This window comes from Drosophila simulans, unplaced genomic scaffold (assembly GCF_016746395.2).
Source record: "Drosophila simulans strain w501 unplaced genomic scaffold, Prin_Dsim_3.1 Segkk6_quiver_pilon, whole genome shotgun sequence".
Classification (NCBI taxonomy): Eukaryota; Metazoa; Arthropoda; class Insecta; order Diptera; family Drosophilidae; genus Drosophila; species Drosophila simulans.
The window spans coordinates 551,475-563,696 of record NW_025416867.1 but is presented as its reverse complement, the minus strand read 5'-3'; the positions used below and the strand labels follow the sequence as shown (position 1 = coordinate 563,696).

Genomic DNA, 12,222 nt, shown 5'->3' with positions numbered 1-12,222 from the left:
ATCCCAACAAAGCCCAAAATCCCCAAAAATCACATTTTAGAGGAATTATATACCCTCGACTACAACAACCCTCTACATCTTAAAATACTAACTTCCCGATTACTAAACGTCTTAGACCATCGGACAGTGGTCGGAAAGGGTGTTCATGCAAATGCCTTCTAGACACAGGATCCACAATTAATATGATCAATGAAAATATATTTTGTCTTCCCATTCAAAATAGTAGATGTGAAGTTTTAACATCAAATGGCCCTATTACCTTAAACGACTTGATTATTGTTGGGGTGCTGGTCCTGGAAAATTCCTAGTTTGCTGAAAAAAAGACCACTCGAAGACTTGTAGAATTAGCGCGGACGCGACCGGGCGTATGGTTTATTGATCGTGGTTAGTTTTACACTAAAGCTTATTCTAATGCGTTGGGTTCTCCCAAGCGCAGCGGAGACTCTGTGGTGAAGAGCGGGAGAGCGTAAGAGGGAGTGGAGAACGTAAGAGGGAGCGGAGAGCGGGTGACAGTCCAAACCCCGTAACTTGAACATTCCGCCCCCCTTGCAATCACTGGGGTTGCAACATAGCCATCCTACGGCAAGCTGCAGGCACCGGACACGATCCACCCAAACACGGTCTTTTGAGCGACCGGCATTCCCTCGTCGAAGGTCAGGAATCCGGATTTGATAACCTTAGGATAAATGTCTGCTCCTAAGACCATGGATACGGTAGCAGGCCGATGGAACCCGTCATCAGCCAGCATGATGTCCCGGTACTTGGACACTACGGTGTCGCTCAATGCCCGGACAGGTGTACGGATCCGCACCCTGGGCTCGATCTTGAGCACGACCTCGAGCTTCGTGTTCGTGTCGATCCTGGAGCGAATCGTCGTCGTGCAGACCTTCTCGTCGCCAACATTGGTCATCGAAAGCTTAAAGGCTGACGCCAACGAAGCGTCGATGCAGCTCATGGGGCTGCACGGATCGATAAGTGCTGCGGTCTCGAAGGTCTTCCTCCCGGTCTCCAACTTGACCAGCGCTGTGGGAAGGATGTTCACGCTGTGGCGTTGCAGCAGCGACGAGAGCGATGGGCCTGGCGTCGTCGATACCGGTCGTCGTGGCGGTGAACTCCTACGCTGAGTTGGCGGATTGTGCCGAAGCTGCTTGCCGGGTTGGCACCGGTTGGCGACGCGAGCGCGCTCGCAACCGCGACAACGAGCTAACCTGCTCGTGCATGTGGAGCAGCGTGTGGTGGGATCGGTCGCACTTCTTGCAACGATCACCGCTTCGGCAGTCTGCCGTGGAATGCTCGTGAGCGAGGCAATTGGCGCAGTATTTGTTAATGAGGACTGCTCGCAAACGCTTTTCAGCGCTGAGCTTTAGGAACCTCGCGCACTTCCGAAGAGGATGGATACCGCGGCAGACTCGGCATCGGTAGGATTGAATACTTCGGGTACGTCTGCTCTCCACGGCACGAGCACTGCGTGCGTTTTGCTGCGCGTAGTCGAATGTCGAAAGGAGATCGAAAACGAAATGAAAAATAACGGATGATTAGTGCTAGTGAACTACAACTAAGGACGAGAGGAGCGCCTATTATTGTGGAGATTCGGAAGACTCCGTCGCCAAAAGCACCACTTTTGCCACTGGACGTTTAATAACTCCACGTGCAGTACGGATGTTTACTACACGGACGTTGCCGTCGGCTCCTGGGAAAACAGACTCAATTCTGCCGAGCCGCCACTCATTAGAGGGCAAGTTGTCGTCCTTGATGACGACCATGTCATCGATGCGGAGATTTTTGGACGGGGCCTGCCATTTAGAACGCTTGTGGAGTTCTTTGAGGACTTTCTTCTTTCCATCGCACACGGAACTGCTGATGGAGAGCCTTCAAATGCTGCCACCGATTAAGAAGGAATTTCGTTTCCCCCTTTACTTCGGGTTCCACCGTGAACATAAGGGGTCCCCCGACAAGGAAATGCCCTGGCGTCAGAGCCAGCAAGTCTGTCGGATCTTCAGAAATAGGACAAGAGCGTGGAGAGCTCTTCGAACGTGTATTTTCGTGTGGCCGTGCATTTGTAAAATAGCGTCTTGAAGCTTTTTACGCCTGCTTCCCAAAGGCCTCCCATATGGGGTGCCCCCGGAGGAATAAATTGCCATTGCATCTCTTGATGAATATAGGCATTCGTCACCGACTCTTTTACGGCTTGAAGGAAATCGCGGGAAAGCAGGGTGGCAGCGCCAACAAAGGTTTTGCCATTGTCTGACTGGACTTGACGTGGACACCCTCTTCTGGATACAAAACGAGAGAAAGCGGCAAGAAACTTCTCGGTCGTTAAGTCAGATGTAGGCTCTAAGTGGATGGCCTTGGTGGAGAAACAAACAAAAACTAACACATACCCCTTTGTAATAAGACATGCTCTTCCCGTATAGTTCTTTATATCGAACGGACCGGCGTAATCCATGCCAGTATACGTGAATGGTCGGGAGAACGATGCTCTTTCTTTGGGCAGGACACCCATCAGTTGGCTTTGCAACCGCTTTTTGTGGATCACACATACTTTGCACGAATTTACTACTGCTTTCATCAGGTTGTTGATTCTCGGAATCCAGTATTTCGACCGGATGAGGCGCACCATTAACTGGTTACCACCATGGAGAGTTATGCGATGCGTGAAATTCGCAAGGAGGCGAGAAAGCAGGCAGTTATACGGAAGAATCACTGGATGGCGTTCATTGTATTGAAGGCTTTCGGAAGCCGCCACACGGCCGCATGCCCTGATCAGTCCTTGCGGATCTATAAACGGGTTCATGCTTAGGATGGCACTTGAACTTGGCACTGGACGCTTTTCACTTAGGCAGTGATATTCCACAGGGAATTCTCTGCGCTGAGTGTTCGAAATTAGGAACCGCTCGGCGGCGGCGATTTCAGTGGCCAGTAGATGCACATCAGATGGAGATGTCTGCTTCCTGCACCGCTGAATGAAGCGATAAACATAAGCAAGGACTCGTAGAGCTTTCTCTAGCTTGGAGAAACGTGCCAACAACTCTTCAGAAGGAGCTTTTGCGAGATGGACTTTTAGAGCACGCTTCTCCAGGTCGGTCACCGGAGCGTTGACCTGAGTTGGCCATTGGTTGCGTGGATTTTGCAACCAAGTCGGTCCGTGCCACCATAACTGGCTATCGGCTAGATCTTGGAGGGAAACTCCTCTACTTGCCAGGTCTGCTGGATTATGCTCAGATCTCTGTTCTTGTGGCCTGGGCGATCTTCGTCACCCTATTGGCTACAAATGTGGTCCACTGGCATGCTGGCTTGCTTAACCATGCAAGCACTATCGTGGAGTCCGTCCAACAGTAAAGTTCGGAGTTAGTCGTAGGCATCTGCGGAATGATGGCTGCAGCCATTTCGGAAAGCAATAACGCTCCGCACAGCTCCAATCTTGGGAGCGAACCCGTTTTGACTGGTGCTACCCGGGTTTTCGCGGTTAGGAGTTGCACCATAATGGTGCTGCCCACTTCTACGCGGACATATATGGCCGCCCCGTAAGCCTTTTGCGACGCATCGCAAAAGCCATGATGCTCGACCTTGAAATCTGGACGAAACGATAGCCAGCGTGGAATGCGTATCTGCTCTAACACTGAATAACTTTGAAGAAAATTAAGCCATCGCTGAAAAAGCTCATTTGGAATGTTTTCGTCACACCCAAGTTCCTGCAGCCAAATCTCCTGCATGAAAATTTTGGCTCGAACGATAAACGGCGCTAACCAGCCGGCAGGGTCGAACAATTTGGCAATTTGGGACAGGACTTGGCGTTATGTAACGGACGTTTCGATAGCCAACTCTGGCGGGACGAAGAAGAATTCGTCGGAGGTTGCTTTCCAGCGAATACCGAGGGTTTTGGTAGTACTTTCTGCATCGATCTCGAGAAAATCAGTATTTAAAAGATGGTTGCTCTGAATGGCCGCTAAAACTTCCTTTTGGTTAGAGGTCCATTTCCTCAATGGAAATCCGGCAGAATTCAGAGCGTCTCGGAGCTCTTGCACCATGAGCTGAGCTTCTTCCGTGGAGTCCGCTCCGGCTAAAACATCATCCACATACATGAAATTTCGAATGACATTGCTAGCCTTTGGATGGCTGAGTTCTACGTCAGCTGCTAGCTGCTGCAGTACTCGGATCGCCAGGAAAGGCGCGCAATTGACTCCAAAGGTTACTGTTTTTAGTTCGAAATCTCTGATTTTCCCTCTATTGTTACGGAAAAGTATTCGCTGGTATGGAGTGTGTCTCGGATCTACCCAGATCTGCCGATACATTTTCTCGATATCGGCGTTGAACACGTATCGGAAATAGCGCCACTTCAGAATTTGAATGGTCAAGTCGGACTGTAAGACGGGGCCAGCATGAAGAATATCATTTAAACTGGTACCATTCGATGATGGGCTGGAGGCATTGAATACTACACGGAGTTTAGTAGTTACGCTCTCCGGTTTTAAGACGGCGTGATGTGGCATATAATAGGCGTTGCAATCATGCGTAGGAAGAACTTGTCGCATGTGCTTTAAGTCGAGATATTCCTGGATCACCGAATCGTATCTCGCTTTCAAGGCCTCATCTCTTTTTAGACGCTGCTCATTTCTTAAGAACTGAGCCAACGCGAAAGACCTAGAATGCCCTAGCCCGGAACCGATATGTTCTGGGTCGCGAAAAGGCAGAGTAACGACATATTTGCCGCACTCGTTTCTCGTGGTCGTTTGAAGGAAATTCTTCTCGCACATGGAATCGGATTCTTTTACCAACTTTGTTGGTATATCCTCCACCTCCCAAAATTTTGTGAGGAGTTTGTCCAGTGAATTATCGTACGCGTGGGAGATCTGTGTCGAAAAAGAGGAAATTCTGCTTTGGGCTGAGGCTGACACTGGCCCAGTTAGTACCCAGCCGAAAATGGTCTCTTGCCCCAAGAGAGAGCCACAGATGTTGGTTTTTGCTCCACTCAGAAGCACCGAAGGCAGGATGTCGGCTCCGATAAGTACATCTATTTGTGCGCTCTCATAGAATTTTGGATCCGCCAGTGGAAAATCGGGAAGATCCCGAAGGAAATTTTGCGGAATTGGGTAGGAAGGCAGATTTCCGGCTAGTTGAGGGAGGACATAGGCCGTCGTCTCCAACTGCAACACGGGCCTAGTCGGAGATCGGATGGTGAAACTGCAGAGCTTCTTGGACTGAGCAGCTACTGTTTGGTTTAAGCCCGAGACTTGGGCTTGAACCACCTGGAATGGCAATCTAATTAGATTGAACAGTCGCTCGGTTATGAATGTCGCTTCTGATCCGGAGTCGATCAGGGCGCGTGCCTTAAAGTTAGTGCCAAGATGTGAGATATTGATTATGGCAGTGCCAAGAAGGATAGCTCTTGAGCCCGTGGCGAAATAATTTTGAACACCGGCTTGCTCATTTGGAACGAAATTGGCCTGATTAGCGGAAATTGACCTTGCAGGATTTGAAGGGCTTGAATTGCTGGAACAGAGGTTGTTTCGGTGCAACAACGTGTGATGCCGGCCACGGCAAGTAAAACAATTGTGAGTGCTTTTGCAGCGAAGCTGATGTCCCGTTGCGAAGCAGTTTAAGCATAACTGCTTCCGTTTAATGTAGGCTGACCGGTCGTCAACCGACATTTGGAGAAACCGCGGACATACACGGACAGGATGGTTCTCCTTGTTGCACAAGTCGCAACTTTTCAATTTTGGAGCAACTTTCGTCTCGTAGGAATTTAATTTTCTAGAGGGCCCACTTGAGTTTATCGCTTTGGAATGCGACTGACTCGGTACGGACGGTCTCACATCATCGATTGCTTCTAGGGTTCGATGACGTTCTGTGAGGATGGTGTTCAGCTCTCCCCATGTCGGGATGTCGGCTTTCTTATGTAGCGACTGCTCCCATAAGGAGAGAGTTATCTTCGGGAGCTTGGATGAGCACAGATATACTAGCAGGCAGTCCCAGTTCTCAGTGTTGATGCCTGACAGTTCTAAGGCAGTCAAGCAACCTTAAACAGTACTTTGCAGTACCTTCAAGGCCGCCCCAGATTCCTGTGGTATCGACTGCACTTTAAACAGTATTTTCAATTGACTGTTTACCAACAATAGTATATTTTCGAAACGCTCTATCAGGTTTTCCCACGCAGAGGAAATGTAGGCCTGGGGCGCAGCGTTCGTGGTTGGGATGGACTGAGAAGTGCCCTGCTCGATTTTATCAACGAGCTGGGCAACACACCTTTCATAGACTGAATAGCAATAACTGTATTTAGCCCTGAGAATAGGCATGTTGCTTGCTGCCGCTTCGCCTGCTGACACAAGGCACTCTGAGCAGAGATCGTATTCCTTCTCAACCTTGTCCCATAGGGTTCGGACTTGGTCGCGACGGACGCCAAGCATCGTGACGGTTGGAGCTGCGGATTCCGGAGTGTTGATCTGAGCCTCAAATTCGCTTAAGCGGTCAGAAACCGAAATGAATTTGGCTAGCGCTTGATCTGAAGCAGCCATATTTTTAGCTGTGCGCTGTACTGTGGCTTTGGATGGGGTAGCACAGTCGTCGGAAATCTGCGCAGGCGTTCTCACCGAAATGCTTGGGATTCTTGGACTCTTGGGCCCTTGTGGTGAAAAAATAGACCTGGGCTTGTCAGCGGACAATTTCTTCTTATCGTCCCCGATGGGCATAATCGAAGAAATACGAAATGGAAGGGAAGCCTGTCACACTTTTGAAAAAGTAGACAGATTCCTCAGACTGCACTTAATAATAAAAACTTACGAAGTGGAAACGCCGTAGTTTAGACTAATCGGACAGGTGACTCGGAGTGAACAGCGATTTGTATAAATGACTTTGGTTATACGCCTTTTCCGCTTCGGCACTTGGGACACAGGCGATTTAAACTTTGGTAAACTTTGGTTAAAGGGAATGCAGATAATCTGCGCAATGTATGTCGGTACGATATGTAATGTATATGGAGATGTATATGTATATGTATGTATATGGAAAAGTATATGTATATGTATGTATATGGAAATGTATATGTATATGTATGTATATGGGTAAATGGCGGGAAAATATTTAATTAATATTTTCCTTGGAATGGCCAGCGGGTATGTGTTGTTTGTTTGTTGTTTGTATGTATAGCAGAGCAAATTGTATTAAGCGGACTGCGGAGTTAAAGCAAAAAAAATGTGTTGAAAAGAATTTGGCTTGCGTTGGACACAGTGAAACGAGAACGGAATGTTTGCCACTTTTGGCAGAGCTTTGGACTTTAGAAATTTTCACTGAACTTGGCACAAATTAATTTCACTTTTCCACATTTGGAATTTTGCACAGTTCGGACTGGATGAATATTTAAATATATTCGGAAAATGGGACTTAGAATTTTAGAACGGTGGGTAATATGGCGGCGCCCGTGAAAATGGATAAGTAATTTCCTTTAATTGCCTTTTGTCGGAGAAATCCGTTAGATCTGACAATAAATCTGACAGCAAATTGAACGAAATTGGATGTTCGAACCTTTGCTGCAGACCGGCAATTAAAAGGTATGGAGATTTCGTACTTATCTTATAAGTTGGTCGCTGAAGGACAAACTTGAAAAATCCAGGATATCCGGCTCGAAGGACCAAAATGTTGGTGTGCTGGGGGGTGCTGGTCCTGGAAAATTCCTAGTTTGCTGAAAAAAAGACCACTCGAAAAAACACTCTAAGACTTGTAGAATTAGCGCGGGCGCGACCGGGCGTATGTTTTATTGATCGTGGTTAGTTTTACACTAAAGCTTATTCTAATGCGTTGGGTTCTCCCAAGCGCAGCGGAGACTCCTCGGAGACTCTGTGGTGAAGAGCGGGAGAGCGTAAGAGGGAGTGGAGAACGTAAGAGGGAGCGGAGAGCGGGTGACAGTCCAAACCCCGTAACTTGAACAATTATGTTACCCAGGAACAGTATTTTCAAAAAACCCGAACCATTTTATATGCACAGATTTTCTAATAATTACGATATGCTAATTGGCAGAAAATTGTTGAAAAATGCTCAATCAGTTATTAATTACAAAAATATTAAAGTAACCCTTTTTGATCAAACATACAAATTAATTACTTCAGAATCCGAAAGAAACCAAAATTTGTATATCCAAAGGACACCAGAATCAATTGCAAGCTCAGATCAGGAATCAATAAAAAAATTAGATTTTTCACAGTTTCGATTAGATCACCTAAATCAGGAGGAAACTTTAAAGTTAAAAGGCTTATTAAATAAATTTAGAAATCTTGAATATAAGGAAGGAGAAAAATTAACATTTACAAATACCATTAAACGCGTATTAACATATATATATACAACACATAACTCCCCAATTTATTCGAAACAATATTCACTTGCGCAAACACTCGAAATTGATGTAGAAAACCAAGTACAGGAAATGCTAAATCAGGGATTAATTAGGGAAAGTGATTCGCCATACAACAGTCCGGATGCTTCTGGCATAATAAGTACAGGGTAGTAATTGATTATAGAAAGCTAATTGAAAACCATACCTGAGAGATATCCAATAAAATATTATCTTTATTAAATCCGATAAAAATAAACTAGAGCATTCAATAATATTCGGTAACTCCATTACCACAATTCAATATGATGTAAAGACACTTGAAAAGGCCAAACAAATTTTACTGGATAACTTTATCCATAGCAATATTACCATTTATATTGAAAGCGATGTAGATTTTAAAATTATTCAAAGAGCACAGATAGAAATTATTAATACCACCTACACAAAAGTAATTCGCAGTCTTTTCCTATCAAAGAACGTTGGTTCATACGCCGAATTCAAATAAATCACACTTCAATTACATGAAAAACTTGTACACCCTGGTATACAGAAAATGATAAAATTATTTAAAGAAAATCACTTTCCAAATAGCCAACTATTAATTCAGAATATAATAAACGAATTCAACTCAATTCAAGCTGGTCTTAGGTTAGACGCACCATCGTTTTTTTTTTTAAACAAACTCAATTATTCATTTCCGTGGTTGTTCTTATTATCCAAAATGCTTTTTTTTATCAAAGTTCGAATCATGTTTGAAAAAAAAATGCTCACAGCTGATTGATTTGCGAAAAAATAACGGTACATTTAAAGATTCTACAAATATCTTTAGCAATCCCACGTGTTTTCGGTTGGTCATTGAATTACACGCAGCTTAAATTTCTTCGTATTGCGAAGTGGACAAGTGTAAGCTTTTGTATTCAAAAGATACAAAAAATAAACAAATAAAGTGTTTCCGAGGTACATTTGAAGAAAAAATGGGTAAAGCTGCTGTTATGAGCTTATTGGAACGTCAATAAGTAGACATTGCCAAACGGATAAATTGCAGCTCCAGAACTGTTGACAGATATTTGAAGGATCCAGAGGCATATGGGAATAACTTCAAAGGAAAAATAAAGCACTATCAAAACAAGCAGAACGCCAAATTGTTAGAATTGCTTAGAATTCAGCTAAGTCTGCGTCTAAGATCAAGGAATTGGCCGGAGAAAAAGCAAGATTATCAACTGTTCAGCGTACAATCAGAAATGCAGAACACCTGAAACGTCTAAAAATCAAGAAAAACCCCCCTTGAATGCAATACGCAAAGGAAAACGGCTTCAATTCGCGAAAGAATAAATGACGAGGACTGTCCAATCTGACACTCGTCTAAATGATTAACGTTCTGTTGTTTTTACTGATGAAAAATGTTTTAATTTAGATGGCCGTAATGGATTTCAATATTATTATCACGATTTGCGGAAAGGTGAGCTATATTTAAGTCGCCACCATAGCCGAGAAGGGGGAATAATTGTGTGGGGTGCTATCACATTTTATGGAACAATTGACTTGATTTTTATAAATCAAAAGATGAACGTCGATCGCTTCAAAACATTGTTGGAGTCCGTTTTTCCAAAATTAAAAGATCTTTTTCCTATTCTTTGGATTTTTCAGCACGACAATGCTCCTATTCATAATAAAATTTTTTTTTTTTTTTTTTTTTTAATTTATTTATTAAGGCATACGGGGAAGTCTAGAAGCCCCTTTGTGTCCTTCTTATCTATTAATTCAGCCCATTTGGGCTCGCCGGCTAACTATAGTTAGCTTTTTCAAATTTACAGTAATTTAACTACAATTACATAACAATCACATATAACAAATAGGATTTAGAATTTAAGATAAGCGTCAGCTCCTGCGGACCCTTGTCAAAGGAGATCGGGTAATGAGATCCCTCGGTTGCCTTCTATTGAGCCTCCTTGGTGGGCGAGATCTGTTTAGAGCACTGGCCAGCCGATTTCTGTGGCGCTCCAGCCTGTCATGGTATCTGCTCGAGTGCTGGTTTATTTCGTCAAATACCGTTGCGAGTTTCAGGTCTCTGTGCAGGGTGGTGTTACGAACAAATCACTCGCAGCCGGTGATGAGTCTTGCTACCTTATTTTGAATAGCCTGGATCCTTTTGATGTGGCTGTCGCATGCTAAGCCCCAGATTTGGCACCCATACTTCCAGTTTGGTGCTAAGATCTGTTTGTAAATTGTCAGCTTGTTGGATAGCGACAATTTACTGCGCGAAGAAAGTAGCCAGTAGTGCTTCGCCACCTTAGCACGTAGGCGCGTTCTGATGTCGGTCACATTCTTGGAAAATGTGAGTCTGCGATCCAGAAGCACTCCAAGGTACTTTGCTGCGTTCGGCTGTGGTACGGGGGCTTCCTCGATGTAGACGGGCGGTGGCGTTCTCCGCTTTAAAGTAAAGCAGACGTTGTTGGATTTACTGCTATTGATGCCAATGTTCCAACGTCTTGCCCATTCCGAGAACCGGTATGCAAAGTCCTGGATACCATCGGCTGCGTCGTGCTCGCATCGGGACCTGTAGGTGACGCACACGTCATCGGCAAATGTGGCCAACATAGATTTCTCGTAAAGGCTTACATCTGGCTGCGGCACGTCGTGGCTATACAGGCAGTAGAGCAGGGGGCCGAGGACACTACCTTGTGGAACACCAGCTGCCACGTTGTGCTCGGGGGAAATTGCTGAATGAAAGCGCACAGCGAACCTCCTTCCTTCCAGGTACGATTTTAGCAACCCAAAATATGGAGCAGGCAGCGTCTGCTTGATTTTCAGTTGGAGTCCAATGTGCCACACTCGATCAAACGCTTCTCGAATGTCCAAGAAGAGGCTGTTACAATATTCCTTACTGTCGTAGGCAGTCAGAATTTGCTCGACGACTCGATGGAGCTGCTCGACAGTACAGTGGCCAGCACGGAAACCGAACTGGTGCTCAGGGGTAATCCCCTGGGCTTCCATAATCCTTACAATCCTGACAGCAATCAGTCTCTCAAACACCTTCGAAATTTAAGGGAGGAGACTGATCGGCCGGTAGGAGGCGGGCTCCCTTTCCGGCTTGCCAGGTTTGTGGATCCTGGAGATTATCCCGAGCTTCCACTGATAAGGGAAGTATTGCAACCTCACAATAGCGTTGAAAACCAACGTTATGTAGAGGATCGCTTGTCTGGGCAGGGCCTTCAATGTGGCGTTGCAGATGACGTCATGTCCAGGTGCTTTGTTGTTACTCTGGCGCACAATGACTTCGGCTACCTCGCAGGGTTCAAACGGCGTGATTGGCATATCCATTTGAAGCGCTTGGTTCAGCTGGTCCTGAGTTTCTTCAACCTGTTGCAGGCTGGCAAGCTTGAATGGTTGGAATCGCTCGGCGAGGTGCGCAGCGAATACCTCCGCTTGTCCCAAGTCGGTCCGACACCATGTCCCGTTGCTATCTACTAGAGGCGCCTTCCTCGTGCAACGCCTTTTGATTGCGCGCGTGGCCTTCCACAGCGAATGCGTCGCTTCGCTTTCGACTCCAGTGTTGGCAAGCCTTTCGTCGAACCATGCAGCTTTGTGCAGCACCAACGCGCATCGGAGCCTGCTCAGCGCTCGATTCCATTCCGTTTTGTCCAACGGGTGCCGAGACCTCATCCACCTAGTGCGTAAGCGTCTCTTCTCAGCTATAAGCAGCAGGATCTCCCTGGGTATTGGGATTCGATCTGCCGCGGGCTGCCGAGATATTCTGCGAGTTGCCAGTCTAGCTGCTGACTTGATATTGTTGGTGAGCAGTTCGATAGCATCATCAACGTCCTGTCCAGAGTTTAAGGCAGTGTTGAGGGGCAGTGTGGACTCCAGTTGCGATTGGAATACCTCCAGGTTAGTAC

At 45.9% G+C, this 12,222-nt stretch overlaps 2 protein-coding genes and 1 pseudogene across 6 annotated transcripts in view; 1 reads left to right on the top strand and 2 right to left on the bottom strand.

The window, feature by feature from the left end:
* Positions 1 to 12,222, top strand: part of LOC27208787 (unconventional myosin-VIIa) — a 530,661-nt gene that overhangs the window by 15,376 nt on the left and 503,063 nt on the right. The window lies entirely within an intron of this gene.
* LOC123327433 lies at positions 1,971 to 3,928 on the bottom strand (annotated as a pseudogene).
* On the bottom strand, positions 6,018 to 6,530 carry LOC123327432. The gene is made up of 2 exons (XM_044923847.1): positions 6,193 to 6,530; positions 6,018 to 6,099 (listed from the first exon to the last, which is right to left on the bottom strand). The coding sequence occupies exons 1-2, from the start codon at positions 6,510 to 6,512 to the stop codon at positions 6,018 to 6,020; spliced, it is 402 nt and encodes a 133-aa protein (XP_044779782.1). The 5' UTR covers positions 6,513 to 6,530.